General features: G+C 44.7%; 1 protein-coding gene across 1 annotated transcript in view; it reads left to right on the top strand.

Annotated features, from left to right (window-relative positions):
* Nucleotides 1–23445, top strand: part of otofa (otoferlin a) — an 81845-nt gene that overhangs the window by 44481 nt on the left and 13919 nt on the right. The window contains exons 6-25 of the mRNA XM_056581652.1: nt 7391–7517; nt 7619–7673; nt 10182–10313; nt 11192–11254; nt 11502–11586; nt 11884–12043; nt 12273–12459; nt 12763–12949; nt 13666–13889; nt 14892–15000; nt 15187–15373; nt 15696–15816; nt 16209–16309; nt 16746–16836; nt 17195–17311; nt 17714–17866; nt 19521–19713; nt 20531–20655; nt 21095–21229; nt 22432–22593. Of these exons, the coding sequence (XP_056437627.1) occupies nt 7391–7517; nt 7619–7673; nt 10182–10313; nt 11192–11254; nt 11502–11586; nt 11884–12043; nt 12273–12459; nt 12763–12949; nt 13666–13889; nt 14892–15000; nt 15187–15373; nt 15696–15816; nt 16209–16309; nt 16746–16836; nt 17195–17311; nt 17714–17866; nt 19521–19713; nt 20531–20655; nt 21095–21229; nt 22432–22593 (2714 nt within the window). The remainder of the gene's footprint in view (nt 1–7390; nt 7518–7618; nt 7674–10181; nt 10314–11191; nt 11255–11501; nt 11587–11883; nt 12044–12272; nt 12460–12762; nt 12950–13665; nt 13890–14891; nt 15001–15186; nt 15374–15695; nt 15817–16208; nt 16310–16745; nt 16837–17194; nt 17312–17713; nt 17867–19520; nt 19714–20530; nt 20656–21094; nt 21230–22431; nt 22594–23445) is intronic.

The following is a 23445-nucleotide window of genomic DNA, read 5'->3' as shown; positions in this document are numbered from 1 at the left end:
CTGACATACTCTGAATGCTTTGGCAAAATTTGATGCATTATCCGTTACAGTGGCAACAACTTTGCTATGCAGTCCATATGATGAATGAATTTCTTCAATCTCCATCAAAACTATGTTGATGATCTCGATGATATGATAAAGACTGGTGTCCTAGTGTCTGAGGGACGCTCATTGGTTATGATAGAGGTGTCCTATAGCAGTGTCCGAGGCTCAGTAATGCGTGACCTAGATCAGTGGTTCTCAAACTATGGTACGCGTACCACGAAGTGAGATGGATAGCAGCTCAAGGTCTTGGGTACATATTTTTTCCCGGACCACGACAATATTACAGTACCTCTCATTAATGTAAATACATACTCCGCCTCCGCGGGATTTGTTTGCTATGAGAGGCGACCGGTCCATACGAACAGGGTACCCAAAGCCGGTTATATGTAGATCCTTGTTAGGATCCGCGTCTCCCAGCCACGTCTCTGTAAAAGCCAGCAGGCATGTTTCTCTAAAGTCATGCTTACATCTGGCATGAGCCTCCAGTACATCCATCTTGTTGCGAATGGATTGAACGTTTGAGAGAAGAATAGTTGGGAGCGCTGGGAGCTGGCGTCTGGCATCAATCCACCCAAACTGAACAGCCGTTCAACTGGTGCACTGGATGGAGTTGGAGAGTTGTATTTCATGTACATCTTTTTGAGGTTTGGGAACTGATTTAGAATCTCAAGCTCATACCCAGACCTTAAATAGTCAGTTACTTCTTTTTCTGCTGAGAAGCTTTCTGTGGGTTGGTTCTCAAAATCAAAAAAGTCCATTTTCAGCTGGGCTGGCTGGCAGTTGGGACACATTAGCATTGTCCGCTGCAGGAGCAACTTTACGACACTCGCTTATCAGAAGCTCCTTCACATGTTCTCTCCTACGCTCATCTCTCAGCCATCTAAGTTTGAACTTGGGACAAGTGGCCGCTGCAAGAAGTCCCTCTTGGCTATCCAGTACAGGATCAAAACGAATCTTGATGGCCTTTAAAATACAATACGATATAAATAAGAATATATTAATTTTTCTATATAATCTGCTAATTTAATTATTCTGTGATCTTAACTGACCTAAACCATCTCATGCCCTATCAATACTGTATGAGATTTAATGATCGTTGAGGTTATTTTGACGTCTTTATTTTAATCTTCTGTTGATGTTATGACTAATATTCATGATTAATGATGATCAATATCCCTGATATTGAACTGATATTGAACTTTTATCATTTTAGTAATTGTACTCACTGCTTAAAACAAACAAAGTGTAACATCTGCCCACCATGAATGGTATAATAAATTGGTATAAAAAAAAAAAAACCTTTACAATGGCATCTGGAAGGCTGGCTGTCATTCTGGAGAGGTCATCTTTCATGGGGTCTTTGACATCAGGCTTGTGAGCGTTGGTAGTAAAGTCCCATAGGTGCACTCATCCCCTTGTAAGATGTCGAGTGCTACTGTCAAGGGCTTCAACACAGTTCAGTATTCTTGCAAAAATAGGTACTCCCTTTCATTAAGGCACCTGATTCCCAGTTTTACACACATGGGCTTCAGCTCGTTCATTGGAATTGTGATGATTCTGGAATGATTCTGGCCTCATACAGGAAATTCCACCTTACGGATGTGGGTACCATTATCTTCCTGCTGCTGACTTCCTCCACTTGTTCAGAGGCCAATGTTGATCAACTTGCTTTAGCCCAGAGAGCGGTGCTTTTCGCAATACTAATCCTATTTACAGCCTTGGTGTCTGCACAGGAATTTAGATGTCTGTCAACATCGCTTGTTGAAATCAAATTAATTGTGTGTGATGCACATCTGTAGTGTGGAGGGACGCTAAACTGTCCCTCACCAGATGAAAGAACTTCTATGACATCTGTAAAAGTCGGTTCCTCGTCATCACCTACTTCATCATTTTCAGATTCAGACTCCAAATTACAGGGCTGACATACTCTGAATGCTTTGGCAAAATTTGTTGCATTATCCATTATAGTGGCAACATCTTTGCTATGCAGTCCATATGATGAATGAATTTCTTCGATCTCTGCTCCAATTACATCATAGGTGTGCCTGCCTCTAATTCTCTTACATGCTAGCGCGGCCTTGTTGCGCTGTAAATTGGAATTAATCCAGTGAACCGTCACTCCCATAAAACTTGTATTATTCTTGACCAATTACTTTTTTTTTTTTTTTTGTCAGCAGTAGTGGAAACAAAGTCTACATCTCCGAGTGCAGCCTTCAAATTACCTTCCATTATGTCGTATTCTCTCTCAAGGTATCCTGCAAATGACTTTCTCTGCGGCAGCTTGACACCGCTTTTGGTTGGTATTTTTTCTACGATGCGTCGGAATGTCTACAGTCTACAATGTCTACAGAGTCTACAGTGGAAATGGGCAACATGTCCTCGCAATATAGCCAGCGTCAAGCTTCTTCAGTTCAGCGGCACTATGTCCTGTCGCTGACGCTCTTAAGTCTATTTTCAGCTGTTTAGCAGGAGAGGGTCCCTCTGTTGCTGCAGCGGTCATGTCGGGATTTCGGGGTGTCTCAGTGAGTTTCACATTCTTGTGCCGGCTTGCTAGGTGCTTGCTCAGATTTGAGGTGGAATTTTTCGCTGTAGACAAAATCTTTCTTCCCACACAGAGTGTACATCGGACGTTAATGTTTTTTACATCTTTAACCGAGTCAAACTCAAAGTAATGTCTGAATTTTATTGATTAAATGCTCCATGTTCGCTCTCTCTCCCGCACTCCATGTCTTGCACCAACCCAGTCGCCAAGAAAATACGTTGACGGTGTACGTTTCCATGAACACTGGATACGTAGCATTTCAACGTAAAAAATAGCGTGTTATACCTACAGTATCCACGTGTGCCGCTGTGGAGGCGGGTTTCGGGGTTTGGGTTTCACGGCTTTCGCGGCAAATTGTGGACACGATTGTTTAGGGGGGGGGGGGAGGTAGACTGTTGTTGAACGGGGGAGGGGGGGGGGGGAGACACGTTAGTTGAGGGGGGGGACGACGACACGTTTGTTGAGGGGGGGGGGGGGGGGAGACACGTTTGTAGGGGGGGGCACGCTCGACAACGAGAGTTGGTTTTTATTGAACGCTCGACAACGAGAGTTGGTTTTTATTGAACGAAACTTCAACACGGAACAGCTGCACGAAACGATGGTCACGTCACTCTCGGTGACGGTGTCGACAACAATGTACACACGAACAATGTTAATAGAACAACACACAACCACATAACATCCCGAACCCATTAACCCCACTTAATCCTAACAACAAAACAAGTTAACAAAAGCCCCATTTGTCAACTGACAACCCCAATTCCCAGAATCCCCCGCGGCTCCGGAACACGGCGTAGCTTATATTAATCTTTATTATCTGAATGGGAAATGCAATATTTTAGGAGAGATACACCATTAAACGCGTTTCTAATGACATTTCTAGCGAGAAATGTACATTTTCCTTACATAATCTTCAGTCAGTGAATGTGTATGATCTTTATTAATCTTTATTATCTGAATTGGAAATGCAATATTTTAGGACCGATTCACCGTTAAACGTGTTTCTAATAACATTTCTAGCGAGAAATATACTTTTTACTTGCATAATCTTCAGTCAGTGATTGTGTCTGATCTTTAGTTTTATAGTTATTAGGATTTGATCGGCTCGCTCGCATGTTTCAACGACGTCAGGTTGTTAGGAATAGGGACGCTGCTTTCGCCAAACTAGCAGCTCACGTGCTTCCTGCGTTTGTGTTATTAAACTGTTACTTTATGTAACTTTTAATGATATCATCTTGTTAGAAACACGTATATCTGAGAGCCAACCCAGTCGCCAAAAGCATACGTTGACAGTGTACGTTTCGTGAACACTGGATTACGTCGCATTTCAACATAAAATTGCGTGTTATACACACACGCACGCACACACACACACGCACACGCACGCACAGACACACACAGACACAGACACAAACACACACACACGCACACGGTGTATTTCGCTGCTAAAACAACAACAAAATTCCCTCAAATATTATTACTAAAGAACCGTTTTCCAAAGAACGAAATGTAAACCAATGCATTCTGAATGGGAGTGTTTCTCAGATTTTTCCATGCTACGCAGAACGAAATGTAAACCCATGCAAATAAAGACTTCATGGTCATAATAATTTAAATATCATTAATCTCCTGAGTGTGTTGGGTGGTATTCTATTTTTTTCAACGGGGCTGCATCCAGTCACTTGACCGTCATGGTTGCTATGGTGGTTGCTATCGACCGCCCCCTCTAATCCTTACATGGCTCTAAAAACCACGCGGCAAAGGAGCTGCTGTAAATTGTGTTGTTTTTGTCGTAAACTGGGGTCCGACGGTTAAAAAATAGACAGATATTCCGAGGTATCCTTAAAAGGCAGCTTGGATGTTTTTATTTTCAGCAGTTTAGACTTCTTCTATAACCTATTTTTGAAAGCAAAACACCAAGTTCATTGATTTAACGAGGCAGGGTTATTTGAAACAATTTATTCAATAAATATTTGTGAGAGGTCATTCCTTCTCCTGAGTTTGCTTCCTATTTATGTCTAGTGTACACCCCTACTGTCCAAAAGCATCCCCCCCCCCCATATGGATTTGGAGAGTTGTTGCCACGTCCCAGTGGTGGAAGTATCATATAATATGAAAGAGGGCATTCAATTATACTACAATGATCAATTAGGAGGCCGAAGCCCTAAAGGAAGTGATGCAATAGGTGACTGAGGTGAGAACATTTAAGTAAACTGTACCTTGGGGTCTCTTATATATCAAAGGGGGTTTCAAAGGACGCATATACGCTTCAACCTGTGGCTCCAGCCCTACAGGAAATGACTCAGCAAGTGCTCCATCTCGTTGCACCTGCACCCAGCGGCTCGCTTGCAAGATTTTGGCCTGAAGTTCTTCCCAGACCTATACCCTAACAGTCCAACATGCATATCTGAGAATCAGGCCTCTCTTCAATAATGACAAAAATAGCTGCTCATTATTGATTAAGGCCTCCAATTTCGACAGCTAATTACTACCATTAAACATGTTCGAATATGCTCATGTGTGGCACCGTTGCAATCGCCTGGAAGCGTAGATGTTGAAGGACACCTTGTTCGTCCTCCTACGCCACCGGGAAGATAGTTACATGCTTCTGATTGACTAATGAATTGATTCAGCTATTCCCCCAGAAGTCTGGGGTCAAAAGGTCAAAAGGAGACGGCACCAGCCCCGTTGAAAAAAATAGAATACCACCCAACACACTCAGGAGATTAATGATATTAATATTTAAATTATTATGACCATGAAGTCTTTATTTGCATGGGTTTAAATTTCGTTCTGTGTAGCATGGAAAAATCTGAGAAACACTCCCATTCAGAATGCATTGGTTTACATTTCGTTCTTTGGAAAACGTTCTTTAGTAATAATATTTGAGGGAATATTTTTTTGTTGTTGTTTTAGCAGCGAAATGCACCGTGTGCGTGTGTGTGTGTGTGTGTGTGTGTGTGTGTGTGTGTGTGTGTGTGTGTGTGTGTGTGTGTGTGTGTGTGTGTGTGTCTGTGTCTGTGTCTGTGTCTGTGTGTGTCTGTGCGTGCGTGTGTGTGCTTGTGTGTGTGTGCGTGCGTGTGTGTGTATAACACGCTATTTTATGTTGAAATGCGACGTAATCCAGTGTTCACGAAACGTACACTGTCAACGTATGCTTTTGGCGACTGGGTTGGCTCTCAGATATACGTGTTTCTAACAAGATGATATCATTAAAAGTTACATAAAGTAACAGTTTAATAACACAAACGCAGGAAGCACGTGAGCTGCTAGTTTAGCGAAAGCAGCGTCCCTATTCCTAACAACCTGACGTCGTTGAAACATGCGAGCGAGCCGATTAAATCCTAATAACTATAAAACTAAAGATCAGACACAATCACTGACTGAAGATTATGCAAGTAAAAAGTATATTTCTCGCTAGAAATGTTATTAGAAACACGTTTAACGGTGAATCGGTCCTATAATATTGCATTTCCCATTCAGATAATAAAGATTAATAAAGATCATACACATTCACTGACTGAAGATTATGTAAGGAAAATGTAAATTTCTCGCTAGAAATGTCATTAGAAACGCGTTTAATGGTGTATCTCTCCTAAAATATTGCATTTCCCATTCAGATAATAAAGATTAATATAGGCTACGCCGTGTTCCGGAGCCGCGGGGGATTCTGGGAATTGGGGTTGTCAGTTGACAAAAGGGGCTTTTGTTAACTTGTTTTGTTGTTAGGATTAAGTGGGGTTAATGGGTTCGGGATGTTATGTGGTTGTGTGTTGTTCTATTGACATTGTTCGTGTGTTCATTGTTGTCGACACCGTCACCGAGAGTGACGTGACCATCGTTTCGTGCAGCTGTTCCGTGTTGAAGTCTCGTTCAATAAAAACCAACTCTCGTTGTCGAGCGTTCAATAAAAACCAACTCTCGTTGTCGAGCGTGCCCCCCCCCCCCCCTACAATCGTGTCGTCGTCGTCCCCCTCAACAAACGTGTCTCCCCCCCCCCCCCCCCCCCTGGTCAACAACAGTCTACCTCCCCCCCCCCCCTAAACAATCGTGTCCACAATTTGCCGCGAAACCCGTGAAACCCAAACCCCGAAACCCGCCTCCACAGCGGCACGCGTGGATACTGTAGGTATAACACGCTATTTTTTTACGTTGAAATGCTACGTATCCAGTGTTCATGGAAACGTACACCGTCAACGTTTTTTCTTGGCGACTGGGTTGCTTGCACACATGTGTCTGTTGTTTAGGCTATAGGCTACGTCATTGTCACGAGACAGTCTCACAAAGCAAATACGGCAAAATCCCAAATTCTTTTACTGTCTATGGCAAAAATAAATCACGGTTTAGTAACGCAGGCTGCTTGCAGGTAAGTAAAAGTAATCGAATTACTATTTTTGCAATTGTAATCCCTTACTTTACTCGTTATTTGAAAAAAGTAATTGGATCACAGTAACGCCTTACCTCTAAAGCGTTACTGCCCATCACTGGTTGTGAAAACGCCATAATATGTCTCCATTAAGAATAAATGTGCCTCCTGCATGAGATGTGCGTAGCTGAATAGGGCCGCAGGCCTACGCTACTGTATGTTGTTATATTTTATAACATCTGTCATAATGGTGGTACTTGGGGAGAGAAATATTTTCTGTGGTATAAAAAGTTTGAGAACCACTGACCTAGATGATATGATGTGATGAAGGTGTCCTATGGGAGTGTCTGAGGCTCATGGGGTGTGATCTAGATGATATGATATGACAAAGGTGTCCTATGGGAGTGTCTAAGGCTCAGTCATGGGTTGTGATCTAGATGAGCCGGCCGTCCTGGACATGGAGGATCTGGATAGGAGGGCCATCCGTCTGGCCGGCCCCCTGGACCCCGACACCATCTCCCTGGCCTCGGTCACCGCCGTCACCACCAACGTGTCCAACAAGAGGTCCGTACGCACTGCACGCACACTGACACGCATGACACGCTCAAATTGGGGGTGGGACTGCGATGTCCATTGGTGGAATGCTTTGTGCTTCATTCCCATAGGTCAAAGCCAGACATCAAGATGGAACCGAGCGCTGGTCGACCAGTGGATTATCAGGTGTGTGCGTGTGTTTGTGTGTGTGTGTGTGTGTGTCTGTATCTGTGTGTGTGTGTGTGTGTGTGTGTGTGTGTGTGTGTGTGTGTGTGTGTGTGTTCGGTGTGCATGTGCATATGCATATCGATTTTTGATTTGATTTGATGATGCTAAAACAGCAATCCAAAGGATGACATGCAAAAGTAAAATACTTATTTCCAGCATGGTCCTCAAATGTGAACCTATTTGTGATTCGTGTGGATTGCCATGCCTCTCTCTCAGCGGGCTAAACCTTTTTTGCTTAGAATAAGCGAACGAATAAGTGATAAGTTAAAAGGAATACGTTGAAAAAGGAGAATGCTGAAATCATTAATGGTCGGTCCCAATACAAAATAATGGGTTGAAAAGATTATTCAACTGTACATCATGTGTCAATAAAGTGGTAAATAGATAGATAGATAGATAGATAGATAGATAGATAGATAGATAGATAGATAGATAGATAGATAGATAGATAGATAGATAGAGAGAGAGAGAGAGAGAGAGAGAGAGAGAGAGAGAGAGAGAGAGAGAGAGAGAGAGAGAGAGAGAGAGAGAGATAGATAGATAGATAGATAGATAGAGATAAAAATAAAATAAATAAACACTACAATCAGGAAACCACAAGGGACAGGACAAAACCAACAAACCGACAAGGGAACAAAAGAAGGGAACACGTATATAGTGGGAGACGCTGATGGGGGAATGAGGTGCAGGGGGAAAGATTAACACGGACAACAGGGGAGGGGAAGGAAGGGATTGGACAGCTCAAAGCACGTCTGGTAGATGGGGAGAACGAACACTGAACAAATGATCCTGACAATGTGAATATCAATAACAATAATTGACAATACATTGTTTAGTTGATATAGTTATATAGTTACATACATGAGGTTGTCTCGGACCAAACCTTTTTGTTTGCTAAGCTTGTGAGATAAATATAGAGATGGGAGCACCAGAGGAAATATAGAGATGATGGATCGCCTGTGGCTCGGGTCTAAACACTGTATGGGGAGAAATAGTGGACTCATTAGTGGAGCCACAACACACTGCAACAAGGGTTTGCTTGGCTATCCATGTCAGTGGGTAGCCCATATAACCATTGTTGTGTATTCAAAGAAAAATGTCTTCCCTTATTCCTCTTCCCCTCTGTGTTCTTTGTTGGAAAGGATAATTAAGCCATTGGGAAACATTGTTGCTACCCAAACCTGTTGGACCGAAACTAGCATGTCTTCTTTTCTGTTCGTTCAACGTTCACAAAATGCATTCATCTTGACCCAGGGAATTCTTTAAGAGGCGCCAGGGCTGCAAATCTGTCAGAAATAATTATTGCCCTAGTGCTAGTTTGTATTAATAGTTCTTGAATGTGAGAGAAGCGTAAATGTTTTCTTTCTTCTTCAACGGGGGGATCAATCTCATGTGTGCCTGAGGAACGCAGCCCGACTGCTCGTTGGTTCAGTCTCCTGGGATACGATCCGTCTGCTCTCCTCCACTGCCTCCCCTCCCAACGTCTTAGGGGCTAACCCCGATCCCAAGGAGGAATGAAAAGATGAAAATGAATGACAATGATCAATGTCACATTAAAACAAGGACATTTTTTATTCCCTTGTAATAATTACACGCACAACAGACAGTAACAGACTCCTCCGCCTAAATGGAGGCAGGGGGCATAACTGTCTACACACTGTCATTTGATAGATTTAGGTAGGGCTAATTTCTTCAAGATAATTTACTTCTGCTCACTAATTGGCCGTCACTCGTGAGAGGTCAAGATGGAAAACGACCGCCTGTCATTCACCCAGCATGCAGACAGAGTATACTAAAAAGCCCAACAACGCATGTGTCTCCTGAGGTAGCTGAAAGGGTTTGATGTCAGAAAGGACATTTTATTAACAGTTTATCAGACACTGATCGAATCTGTCATCTGTCACTTCAACATTACATCTTGGTACAGCTTCCTAACAAGCAGATGCAAGGGGAAACTGGCTAGGATAATTAAGCAGGCAAGCAAGATAACCAGCATCCAACAAAAACAACTGTCAGACTTCAACTCATCCAGTGGAAACGAGGGCCAATTCCATCTTCCTGGATCCCTCCCGTCCCCCGTCCCCACGGCTGTTTGGAGCTGCTTCCATCATGCAGATGATACAGAGTGCCTATGGCCAAAAAATCTCACTATACAAAATCCTTCATACCCAAGGCAATACACACACTCAACATACCTCTTACACAAGCACCACATACACACAAAAATTGCCTTCAATCAAAGACAATTTTCTGATATGGCAACATGTTGGACAAATAAAGCTTTTGAACATGAACTTTGAACTTGACCTACAATGTCTTTGTTTACTCGCTCCGTGCCGTAACTGTAACCAATGTCAGGAAAATGTATTTAATCCCACACCTAGCCTTGCCTAAAGCAAGCCGGCACACTGGTTTCAAACCACTGCTCTACTGGGTCCTAACCGTTGTAAATGTCCTCTTGTCCAGATCAGCATCACAGTGATCGAGGCGCGGCAGCTGGTGGGACTCAACATGGACCCGGTGGTCTGCGTGGAGATCGGGGACGACAAGAAGTACACCTCCATGAAGGAATCCACCAACTGCCCCTACTACAATGAGGTGAGCGAGTTCCTCTGAAACCAGGGAGTTCTTCAGCGATACTGCTCCTTTTTAGTGGGAGTATGTGAGAATTTAAAAGACCGAAATATGTCTTGCGTAGTGGCGTCGTCCAGCTGGGTGGATGATGGGTGTATGCAGGCTGCCTGCTCTTTAAACTCAGTGGGACGCCTTTGCACAAAGCTTCTCTCTGAACAGGCATGATGTATGTCTGCACCACGCTGGGAAGGGTAATGGCCACCATCTGGAATCGATTCTCACTGTGTGGACAGGACACTGTGAACAGACACAGTGAAGCCACCCTGGATGTTAAGCAAACACAACAGACCTAACCCTCGTCCGCTTTCTGGTCATAACCTTCCCCTCCTTCATGTGCTTCAAGCCTCTGAGCTTCTTCCTCAGAGACAATGGCTCTCCAACGGTTTAGCTTTGTGGAACATGTTGGACCCTTAACATAGGCAGCATCAGTTCAAACCATGGCCATCCCTGAGCCTATTTTTCAGAAAATAGAATATAACTGGCCATTAACCAGGTGATACAGGTGAAATAGGGTGAGGAAATTAAGAAGCTCTTGTTCATAACATGATTCACAGGATAGTCATGTCACATCAAAAAAGGCAATTATCTTTCTTCTCCTCCCCCTGATTTCCATTCCACAGCAAGTGTCTCTGCTCTTAAGCTTTCTTCTTGCATTTATAATCTCATGCATTACATTATCCTTTCCTGCAAGGCCCCATTAAAAAAGTGTGAGAGAGCTGCCGGCGTGGATTAACTGCCTCACAAGAGCAGCTCCTGTTCTTAACGGAGTTCTAAGTAACAGATAAGAACCCAATCAATGGTCGGGTGAGGTTTAAAGATTCCTTTTTTCTCTTCTTTCGCAGTACTTTGTCTTCGACTTCCACGTCCCGCCGGACGTCATGTTCGACAAGATTATCAAACTCTCGGTGAGTAAGCGTGTTCTCCGAGCGCCAAACAAAGTGCAGCTACGTAACCTGCCCTTGTATAACTACTCTGAAAATGAGTTTGAATATCTTCATAACCCTTCAGTGCTCCCTCATCACTGGTGCTAAGTACCTTAGCATCAGTCGGTTCTAAAATCATAGTACCGCAGACTTCCAGTAGTTTGTATTTTTTAAGCAGTTTCCATGACAACGAGAGACATAACGCTGCTCTCTGCTTTTTTTTTACAAGGTTATCCACTCAAAGAACCTTCTGCGGAGCGGAACGCTGGTGGGAACCTTCAAACTGGATGTTGGCACCGTTTACTCACAGCCTGGTGAATGAATTACCTGTAGCGCGCAGATCAAGTGTGTTACACAATGCTATACACACACCACGGTGCAGAAGTAAAACTCATGTTGGTAATGGCCTACCGCTCAGCCTCTTTATGGGATATAATAAACACTTTGATTACATTTCAATGTTTTGGATTTTGTGCATCCCAAGACATGAACCGAAATCTAAACGGAGTAAAGAAATGTCCCCTTGACCGAATTGACTCTCTAGCCAATATAATGAACCATGACTCCTTGGCCTGAAGCTTACCCTGATCATACCTCATCTCCTGCCCCAGAGCACCAGTTCTACCACAAGTGGGCCATGATGTCGGACCCGGACGACATCACAGCCGGGTGCAAAGGATACATTAAGTGTGACATCGCCGTGGTTGGGAAGGGGGACACCATAAAGACCCCGCACAAGGCCAATGAGACCGATGAAGACGACATAGAGGGGTACATTAATATGCATGGCATTACAGTTACAGCCTAGCCCACAGGGGATATTATAAGGGATATTATTTAATTACAGGCATGTAACCCTATTCTAGTAGTATCCCCAAATGAAGTTATTAACCCTAAAAAAGCATGATATGGGATCTTTAATCCCGCTGGGTTAACCCAGGTGAGTTGATGTTGGGCTTTAGCTACATCCCCCCCCTCTATATGTGGATGTGTTCCCCAGGAACCTGCTGCTACCAGAGGGGGTCCCAGTGGAGAGACAGTGGGCCAGGTTCTACGTGAAGATCTACCGGGCCGAGGGCCTACCAAAGATGAACACCAACATCATGGCCAACGTCAAGAAGGCCTTCATCGGGGAGAGCAGAGACCTGGTGGACCCCTATGTCCAAGTGCAGTTTGCTGGCCAGAAGGTGTGGGCCGTCACAGTCCATCCTCTTTTTATATTTGAATTGTGTTTGTGCTTCATTTGTAAAAAGAAATGTGCGGTCTTGTGTGAAATAAAGAGGTGTACATTCTAGACAGACTACAATTGTAGTGCTAGGATTGATGTCATGCATTTTCTTATTTCTTGAATAAGATGGAAGAAACGATATGCGGTTTATTGTAGTTCAATGTTCACCAAGTAATGAACAGAAGTGGTATTCTCAGAGCAAACAGACCAAATACACAATTCCACCAGAAAGAGTCCAGCCATGCTGTTTTCCTCTTTCCAGGGAAAGACCACAGTCCAGAAGAGCAGCTACGAGCCCATCTGGAATGAGCAGATCATCTTCACCGAGATGTTCCCGCCACTTTGCAAACGCATGAAGGTCCAGATACGAGACTCGGATAAGGTCAACGACGTTGCCATAGGGACCCACTTCATTGACCTTCGCAAGATATGTAACGAGGGGGACAAAGGTAGTAAATAGAAATACATGAACAACCAATGAAAAGGGTACAGCTTATCGGCAAAGATTAGCTTTCAGGTTCATTTACTAGCTAGTCTTAATAGCCTAGTCAATATCGTAATCAGCGGCGCTGAATCGTCAATTACCTTTTTCATTAATAAGGCCAGGATGAGTCCATCGACACGATCACTTGCATCGTTAAGGCCAATATCCCATAGGACGCAAAATCAATGCCTACATCATTGCTTCCGCAAAAGACCCAAGACTCTTGTTCAGAGATCACCTAGACTCTGCATAGCCACCCCTCCTACTATCTGTGTGTTGTACGTCCTGGCACTTAATGTACGCCCTTATTGTATGTCGTACTTAGTTGTAGTACTTATTTGTGTAGCATCTTATCCTAGCTTTCTTTGTTGTATATGGGGAATGGGTTAACCTAGAGATTGTAAGTCCTTTGCACTTGGTTCTATGATCATCCTTTCTGTACTGATAGCGATATATTGTTGTTTCCCCTTCTTCTGACAAATGTGCTTAATATAAGGCGCTTTGGATTAAAGCGTTTGCTAAATGCCCTAAATGTAAACGTAAATTCACTCAAACGAAGTGCCGTAATGATGCTATACATATATCGGATATGTTTCAAAATGGTTTATCATTAACCAAAAACCTTATGTTGCTTCTGAATAATGCTCTAATGCTCCATGTTGCCTCCTGCGTTGTCTGTAGGCTTCCTTCCGACCATGGGCCCGGCCTGGGTCAACATGTACGGCTCCACCCGGCAGTACACCCTGATGGACGAGCACCAGGACCTCAACGAGGGCCTGGGGGAGGGAGTGTCCTTCCGAGCCCGCCTCCTGGTGTCGGTTGCCGTGGAGATCCTGGACACCACCTCCACGGAGATCGTCAGCTCCACGGAGGTACAGGTGGAGTCTGTCTCCAACATCACGGAGGTGAGTGGGCAGCCCTGCATTGTCATGTGTTATATGATTGAACCCTTTAAGGGGCAGTTCAAAGTCAATGCCACGGGGTGTGGCGGATTTTATAAACAAAATTGCTTAATATAATGCTCATACACAACAATGGTACTAGCTAAAAAAAAAGTGTCACAAAGTTGCCATGGATCGTGACCATGGGGATAACACATCCCAACCTCCTTCCCAGAACTCCCAGTCCAAATATATTTTCGTTTTTACTGTTTACACACTTACACACTAAGGTCGGATTATGTATGAGACCTCCCTTGGTCAAACATCTCCACTCACAATCTCTTCGACTTTCGCGATCATGGGGCAAAGTGGCAGAACGGAAAAAGAAGAAGCATCAGGACTACTGGGGATCCAAGAAAGGTCCTCCCGCTCTTGTCTCCCTTGACCCCTGATATTGAGCGAGTCAGCCCTGCATTAACACTCCCTGCCACCCTTTACGTTGATATGCTGTAATGGCTCCGTGGGAACGTCACATGATCCATAGTGCTACTGCTGGCCAAGAGCTCAAAACACAATATTTCTATGTCCTCTAACCAAACTGCCGGGGGCCGGATGTTTGCATTCACGCCACTTTACCGATTCCCAGCCCAGTTTCTGTGTAAATTATGCCTTGAGGGGGAGAGGAGGAAGACATGAAGAGTAAATTCACACTACACTTACCACGGTTAATGAGCGCTGAAACGCAGGCGGAGGAAGCAGTTAGGTGGAGGCCGGGCTCAGTTTATTATCTTTGACATGGTGCTGCAGAATAAACATAAAATAAAATACGATTCTTGCATTTAAGAATCAACAAAACATCTGTTATTCCTCAATTGAATCACGTAATGAAATGCTGAGTCCGAGTTGTGACACAGTGACAGTATTTGATTGAATAATGTCAAAAAGAAAATCCACCCATCCATCCAGGGTACGTTGTAGAACCTGATTCAGCACTTATTTTAAATTCCCCTGTATTCTCCTGTTCAGAGCGCCACAGGGAAAATAGAAGAATTCTTCCTGTTTGGCTCATTCCTGGAGGCCACCATGATTGATCGTAAAATTGGGGACAAATCCATCAGCTTTGAGGTCACAATAGGTAAGTCAGGGCACTGCTCATTTATTGATCTGCAGATAAGATATATCACATGTCGTGTAATTTCAAAGTACAGCTCTATCTAATATCATTGGATTTTTTCTAATATCGTTTCTGTGATACCGTAATTTCCCCCCTGGGATCGATAAAGTAGATCTCATCAGATTTTAACACAACCTACTCCCGCAGGTAACTACGGCAACCAGATAGACGGGGTGAGCAAGCCGTCGTCAGCCAAGAAGAGGAAGAAAGACGGGGAGAGTGAGGAAGAGGAGTCGGACCTGATCCAGAACTCCAGCGAGGACGAGGCTGAAGAGGAGGGGGAGCTGCTGTCCGTCTCCTCCACCCCCCCCCTGAAGCCCTTCATCACAGACAGGTGGGGGGGGGGGGGGACCAGAGGTCAAAGGTTGCATGGGAGCCATTTAGATTGCTATTGCTTAGGGCACTTTCTGGTAGGAATTTACCCATTAAAAACAGGGTCTCTATGACATTTATATGTGAAAGAAATAGTTGTTTTAACAATATTTAGAAAATAAGTATGAAGTCTGAAAAATGGAAGCAATTATAATTTTTTTACATGTATCAAAGGTAGCACTGTAGACAAGGGCTGCTCAGCTTTACTATCTATTAATTAATTTCCATCGTGTGCATAGCTTTGTGTGTGCTTTCTAAACCGATCTGATGGTTATAAACGGCAGGAACTACTTCCACCTGCCCTACTTTGAGAAGAAGCCCTGCATCTACATCAAGAGCTGGTGGCAGGACCAGCGGCGGCGGCTGTACAACTCAAACATCATGGACAAGATGGCCGACAAGCTGGTCAGTCTGAGCCTCTTCCCCTCCCAGAGGGTTCTGGGTAAAGAATGGAACTGAAGTTCATGCATTGGGATGGATTGAATTTTGTCCTTTTTTCACATGAGACACTCATGGCCTCTTAAATGGTAAATGGTCTGCATTTCTACAGCGCTTTTCTAACCACTGGCCACTCAAAGCGCTTCACAATCATTGCCAAACATCCTGCCATTCATGCACACATTCACTCACTGATGGCGGTGACAACATGCGAGGTAATATTGCAACATTAAATGTATTCTATTCTCTTTCTTCTATCAACCTGAGCAGATCGATTGTAATGACACTGATTTCCCCCAGGATCAATAAAGCCTCTGATGTAAAGGTTTGAGAGCTTAAGCCGATGTTGTGTTCCCCAGGAGGAGGGTCTGAACGACGTCCAGGAGATCATCAAGACGGAGACGGCCTTCCCCGAGCGCAGACTCAGAGGAGTGCTGGAGGAACTGGGCGCAGGCTGCAAGTACGTTCTTCTATTATCTTCTTCAGGCTTCTTTAATGGTAAATGCTTGGTTATTTTTGGAGTATTCACGTGTAGTATATACTAAAACTATTGTTCACCTCAGACTCCGTGAATAGTAGGGAATAGTGGGGCTTTTCTCCACTATTCACTTCACCTTTGGCAAATAATTGTTGACTATACATTCTTTATTTATTATTGCACCCCAGTTGAATACTTATATAGATGTATAACAACTATAATATATAATATAACCATCTGCTGGATGTGGTATGTTTTTATCCAAGCCGATGATTAAGTCGAACAAAGTAGTTTGGTGTTCATTTGTAGTTCTTGTCTGTTTTTCTTTGCCCACAAACGTAGTGAGCTCTGTAGTGTCTATCTCCCGGCTCATATGAGCCAAGAGATATTGAATGTGATTTTCTCATTGTTCTTCCAGTCGTTTCATGGCGCTGGCTAACAAGGATATGAACCAAGCTGGCAGAACTAGGCTGGACAGAGAGCGGCTCAAATCCTGCATGAGAGAGATGGTAGGCTGGCTTCTGAGCTAATAGAGGGACCCCAAGGAGATGGGTCTGACAGGTTGAGGGAGAGTTAATATGTGTGTGGGAGAGAGATAGATCGTTAATCATGGATTTATGTATTTATCATTTACATGAACTATACTTATTTACAATATAGACATTATAATAATGCAAATACAAAATAAATATCCCATTACTAAGTACAAGCAAATTCAAATTCAAATATATAATCATTATTAACATTTACAAGGAGAAACTGGTTACATTTTTTGATGTTCATTTTCTTAATATGTGTAAAATCCAACCCAATGAATTGTACATCCTATGCATAACATGGCCAGTGACACACTGACGCCCCCTGCAGGACAGTATGGGCCAGCAGGCCAAGCAGCTGCGCACGCAGGTGAAGAGGAACACCATCAAAGAGAAGCTCAAGCTGGTTCAGAACTTCCTGCAGAGGCTTCGCTTCCTGGCTGACGAGGTACACCGGCTTTCAGTGTTGCCTGCTACAACCATTCTCCTCAGTGTTTATGTGGCGCTAGCATGGGTCAGACTTGTTCGGAAGTGTATGTAGCACATTCCTCCAATTTGCAGTATTGGCAATCACTGACTTTGAACAAAAGGCTATATGATTCTATCCGTAGTTATTAGTTGCTTTGGATAAAAGCATCTGCCTAATAACTATTAAGATAAACAACCATCCTGTTTTACACATAAATAAAACTGTGATACACATCTCCACAGAACTTTAAAATTAAGTTTTTTTTGTCACCGTTTTTCAAACTAATGTGCCCAAACTTTCTGGATGCTCATCAGACCATCCAGCAAGTTTGTTAGCAAGTTAGCAACCCCCCGATCAACCTCCTGATGTTTTCCCCCTCAGCCTCAGCACAGCATCCCAGACATCTTCATCTGGATGATGAGCAACAACAAGCGCGTGGCGTACGCCCGCATCCCCTCCAAGGACATCCTCTACTCCATCGTGGACGAGGAGACCGGGAAGGACTGCGGCAAAGTCAAAGCCGCCTTCCTCAGGGTATGGTTCCCTCTCCTCCCCTCCACCTCTCTGCTTCGTACAAGCCTCAGTGGGGGATGGCGGGGTGGGGGGGAGGGGCACACAGGGCCCGTAATAACAGGCTGGGGCCACCAGATAGAGAGGTCCGCACTGGTGTCAAACCAACAAGTCTCTGGGAGAACAGAAGCCAGCAGAGAGTATTCTGTGGCACGTTATAGGATGTGTAACTTTTCTTAATTTATCATGAGCAGTTCTAACTGGAGAGAAAGGGAAATCTGCGAGCTGCTGATCATGTGAGAGAAGGTGATGCAGTCGCATTAAACAAAGACATGGAAAGAGGGTGCGATCAACGAGAGAAACGCAGAGGAACTGTTTTCATTTACACCCAAGATTCTAGACTAGAGAGTGCACGCCAATCAGTGAAACCTTATGCAGAATCAGATAACGCCCGCTCTCTTTGCTGCGCAAAGCATGTTTCAGAAATCAGCACATTTAGATAAATCTAGTTGTCACACAAGCTATTTTTGATTTTTGTAATATGGAATTATTTCAGGGGGGAAAATGCCGTGAAAAAATGTAGGCACAGTGCGTTCAGGATTAGAACTGATATAGCATATGTCGGCCTAGGCCTAATCAATTGTGTTTTAATGTCTTTAGCATTCATATTATTGCAGTCTATTATTTTCGTAAGCTCCTCTGCTGTTGGCCTTTATGGGGAGATATTTTAACCCTTTTTAACCCTATTTTCCTACAACATTCCTGCGTCTCCCCCTCCTAGAGCCCATTTCAGCACTGTGTCAGTGGACAGTTACAAGCCTACGAACGCCGTTAGAGCAGCTGTCTCTCAAACTGATACAAGGTGTTATTTCCAACATTCCGCCATTTGTTATGTCTCAACAAGGATGAACCAACCTGGTTGTCTGGGACATAGCCAGGGCCATACCTTATCAAGGGTGAGACTGCTTCTGTTCTCATGTTATTCACGTTTCTTTGTTATAAATACTCGCCCCAACCCTTTGGTTCAGGACGAAGGGGGATCAACAGCCAACTAGGAACATGTCTCGAAACTGCTCCTCAACCGGGTACACTATAGATTATTCAACCTAAGTCTGTAATCTTGCAAACCTAAGGTTTGCAAGATCCTTCGTGAGAATGATCGTACGAGCATGGATCCATCGTTATCGGGATCCAGGGCCCTAGTCTATACCGCACCCGCACTACTGGGCTGAGGTGTGCTGGGTTCAAAGCATACCTGCCGGTGGAAAAGGGACATTATTCACACAAACAAACAATTGGACACCTACTACTTCTTTTAAATATATTTGATGTTCCTTTAAAGACAGGCCAGTGAGGAGAGACAGGGAAGTAGGATGTAGAAGAGATTGAATGTATCTTAGGACAACATGTGAGGGTAGAACCCGGGTCACTAGGATGCCATTTCCTACATGGTTGGCACACCAGTGTTTTTGTCACAAAACATCAATATAAATATTTGTTCATAGAAATAAGTCTTTGAACAATGTTCCATGTCGAGTTAGACTTTAATATCAGTCACATGATTGTGTCAACAACAGCATGAACATGTGCGATGTAATGTTTTCATGTATATGACGGATTATCTTTAAAGAGCCATCCGCCGTCCTTTGTCTGATCTCTTCCTCTGTGTCCCTCACAGCTCCCCGGGAAGAAGGGGTTCGGGCCGGCGGGCTGGACGGTGCAGGCCAAGCTGGAGCTCTACCTGTGGCTGGGCCTCAACAAGCAGAGGAAGGACTTCCTGTGCGGCCTGCCCAACGGCTTTGAGGAGACCAAAGCCGCCAGGACGGGGCCAGGGCTCCAGTCCGTGCCCCCCATCAGCCTCGTCTACAACAGTGAGCGCAGGGAGGGAGGGAGCCATCTGGCTGGGTCCACCTGATTACAATTCATCCAACACCCACAGAAATCCAATTTAACAGAGATGCGCTCAACTTTGCTTGAAAACGTATTAACCTTTTCCAATCAAAATTGATTGTGAGTTCATCCACCCTGTTTTTGTAGCTTCTCTGAAGTTAATGAGATATCTGTAAACTTCTGCTGGCAACAGACAAATTGTTGATTTCAGAAGAGTTGTTGATCTATAAATCTATAAATCCAATAGAAGACCTTGATTCAATTTTTGTTGATGTGCATGTGTGTGTGTGTAATTATGCCTGTCTGTGTTTGTGTGTGTGTGTGTGTGTGTGTGTGTGTGTGTGTGTGTGTGTGTGTGTGTGTGTGTGTGTGTGTGTGTATGTGTGTGTGTGTGTGTGTGTGTGTGTGTGTGTGTGTGTGTGTGTGTGTGTGTGTGTGTGTGTGTGTGTGTGTGTCTGTGTGTGTGTGTGTGTGTGTGTGTGTGTGTGTGTGTGTGTTATCGTGCCTGTGTGTGTGTGTGCGTGTGTGTTATCATGCCTGTGTGTGTGTGTGTGTGTGTGTGTGTGTGTGTGTGTGTGTGTGTGTGTGTGTGTGTGTGTGTGTGTGTGTGTGTGTTATCGTGCCTGTGTGTGTGTGTGTGTGTGTGTGTGTGTGTGTGTGTTATCGTGCCTGTGTGTGTGTGTGTGTGTGTGTGTGTGTGTGTGTGTGTGTGTGTGTGTGTGTGTGTGTGTGTGTGTGTGTGTGTGTGTGTGTGTGTGTGTGTGTGTGTGTGTGTGTGTGTGTGTGTGTGTGCCACAGTGAAGCAGGTGTTCCAGCTGAGAGCCCACATGTACCAGGCCCGGAGTCTGTTTGCTGCCGACAGCAGCGGCCTCTCGGACCCCTTTGCCAGGGTCTTCTTCTCCTCACACAGCCAGGTCACGGAGGTAGGAACTCCACCTACTGGGGGGAGGGGAGACAGGTTGCCTGGCAACTGAACTCAAGGGTTGCTAGTTTGATCGCCCCCCCCTGAGGAAGAGTCTGGGGGTGTGCCTGAACCAGGCCCTTAAGCAGTAGCAGCGCCTTAGGATTATGATTGCAGGAGCTACGGGGGGCTAGATTGTTTATAGCAGGTGCCACATTTGGACGCAACAAACAAAAAACAAATGATTAGGCACTAAAGTATGATACAATACCTATCATATATCTAATATATTATTGTCAGTGCCGCAACGCATCCTGGGAGGGTCGGCGGCACCGCCATAGCAGTCGGCGATATGATGTGTGATTCATGTGTGGGGTGTGTGTGTGTGTGTGTGTATACATACAACCCTCAGGGTGGTGGCACGCCGCTGCAGCCTCTAAGCATTGGCCCACTGTGTGCAGGTGCTGAGTGAGACGCTGTGTCCCACCTGGGACCAGCTGCTGGTGTTTGACGACGTGGAGCTGTTCGGGGAGGCCAGCGAGCTGAGGGATGACCCCCCCATCATCGTGGTGGAGATCTACGACCAGGACACTGTGGTAGGAGCCTGGTCTGAGGGAGGCAATAGAGGATGAATGGGTTGTAGATATAATACAACCCATTATATCTACAACCCATAAATAAATACTGTATTTATTTATAAATAGATGGGTGGATAGATACATCTTTGAATGCATAGATGGATATGATAGATGCATAGATGATCATGAAATGGTATGAATGATGAATGAATGAACCATCTGAGGCTGTGGGAGTTTGGGAGGAACATAGGTAGATGATAGGTGGGTCAGGGTCCGACATGCAATGATATGCGTAAAAATGAACAGTCGATGTGTAGTCCAAATCAACAGGTGAAATGCTATGAGTTTGACCTTGCTCTAAACCAAATGTCTCTGCTTGTCCATTCTTCTCTCCGCACTGTGTTGTCTGCCCCTGCCCCTTGATTCACCCGACAACCCTTGCCTCTGTCCTTGTTAACCCTGGTCCCTGCTGTGTTGGCTGAGTAGAGTGTGGATGCACTAGTTTCCCGTTAGATGCAATAGCATACATGAAGCATGAATAGTTTGCCTTTGAACTCTTCCATCCATCCATTGCTAATGACATGTTGCATGTTCTCTCTTTCTGTCTTAGCTGAGGTGGGTTTGTAAAGAAAGTAGTAAGAACGGATGAACATACAGTCTAGCTGCTGCTGGATAGGCTGGTCGATTGTAACTATAGTCGGTGCCCCCCATAATATCCCAAATAATATGGAAGCATGCATGAGAGACTTTAGGGTGCGTTACCTTCATTTCATTCAAATGGGTTCCATCCAACCCCCAGAATGGTTGAGTGAGACACTTGATAATCCTCAGTGGAGGTGGTTATTGCTAGCCATAAAATTGTTGGGCTTTAAAACTTGCAGAGTAGTTTAACCCTAACTGCGCTTTTTATTTGTTTATTTCTCAGTAAGCTTTGTTAGAAGAAGCCCACTCTGTGCCACAGTGACCCCAAGTGTCCCTCACTGGAACTGCATGCCACTAACTAACACTTCCTACTTGTTCCCTGACTGTCCATCCCATACAACTATTATTTTCCTTCTCTTTAATTCATCTCTCTCTCTCTCTCTCTCTCTCTCTCTCTCTCTCTCTCTCTCTCTCTCTCTCTCTCTCTCTCTCTCTCTCTCTCTCTCTCTCTCTCTCTCTCTCTCTCTCTCTCTCTCTCTCCCCCCCTAATGTCACCTCACCACCACCACCATGTACAGGGTAAAGCTGAGTTCATAGGTCGGGCGTTTGCCAAGCCCATCACCAAGATGTGTGACGAGCACTACGGCCCCCCCCGGTTCCCCCCGCAGCTGGAGTACTACCAGCTGTACCGCGGGAACAACACCGCGGGGGACCTGCTGGCCGCCTTCGAGCTGCTCCAGGTGAGGATGAATAATGCAGGAGCTCTGGAACAGACAGGAATACTGTAGAGTCTGGGGAGAACAGGACCATGACCTGAATGAGGACCTGGCCATGATAAAAGCACTAAAGTTTAGGCTTTCCCCTAGCCCTCTTAGATCTAAACCTCACCAGCATGTCCTGTAACTCATGTGATGTGTCTTTCTCGGGTCTTGTTTCTGAACCCGTCTTTCCTTTCTCTTCCTATCTCCGTCTCATGTACGTGTGGACCCTTTCCCCCCTCGTCATGATGGTCCATCACCAAACAACCTGTCCTCAAACGCACTTGCTGCACGGGGCAAAACATCCCTTTAACCTCGTTCCCTTAAACCTTTACTCCTCCACCTCTCCACCCATTCTCCTCTCTTCCTTTTCCGTTACTCTTGCTCCTCCTGGTCGTCGTCGTCGTCGTCGTCGTCCTCCTCCTCCTTCTCCTTTCCACAGATGCCTTTTGATGAAGAGGAGATGAGACGAGCTCTGATCAACGTACATAGTTTTGCTGTTCCTCAGATAAAGGTGCTTTCTTTTCAGCGTCTCTCGCTCTCACACTCTCTCTCTCTCTCTCTCTCTCTCTCTCTCTCTCTCTCTCTCTCTCTCTCTCTCTCTCTCTCTCTCTCCCTCTCCCTCTCTCTCTCTCTCTCTCTCTCTCCCTCTCTCTCTCTCTCTCTCTCTCTCTCTCTCTTTGCCCGTCTCCTTACACTACGACCAGTCACACCATCTCTATTTTGCCAAATCTTCTGCTATTTAAGTACAATTGACTGTCTCTAACATTGTCCTCTTCATCTTAACTTACTTTTAAATTGACTTTGAACGCATCAAAACATGTCCTTTCAGTA

Source organism: Gadus chalcogrammus, chromosome 21, assembly GCF_026213295.1.
Source record: "Gadus chalcogrammus isolate NIFS_2021 chromosome 21, NIFS_Gcha_1.0, whole genome shotgun sequence".
Lineage (NCBI taxonomy): Eukaryota > Metazoa > Chordata > Actinopteri > Gadiformes > Gadidae > Gadus > Gadus chalcogrammus.
The sequence above is the reverse complement of the archived record's forward strand: the minus strand, read 5'-3'. Positions and strand labels throughout refer to the sequence as shown.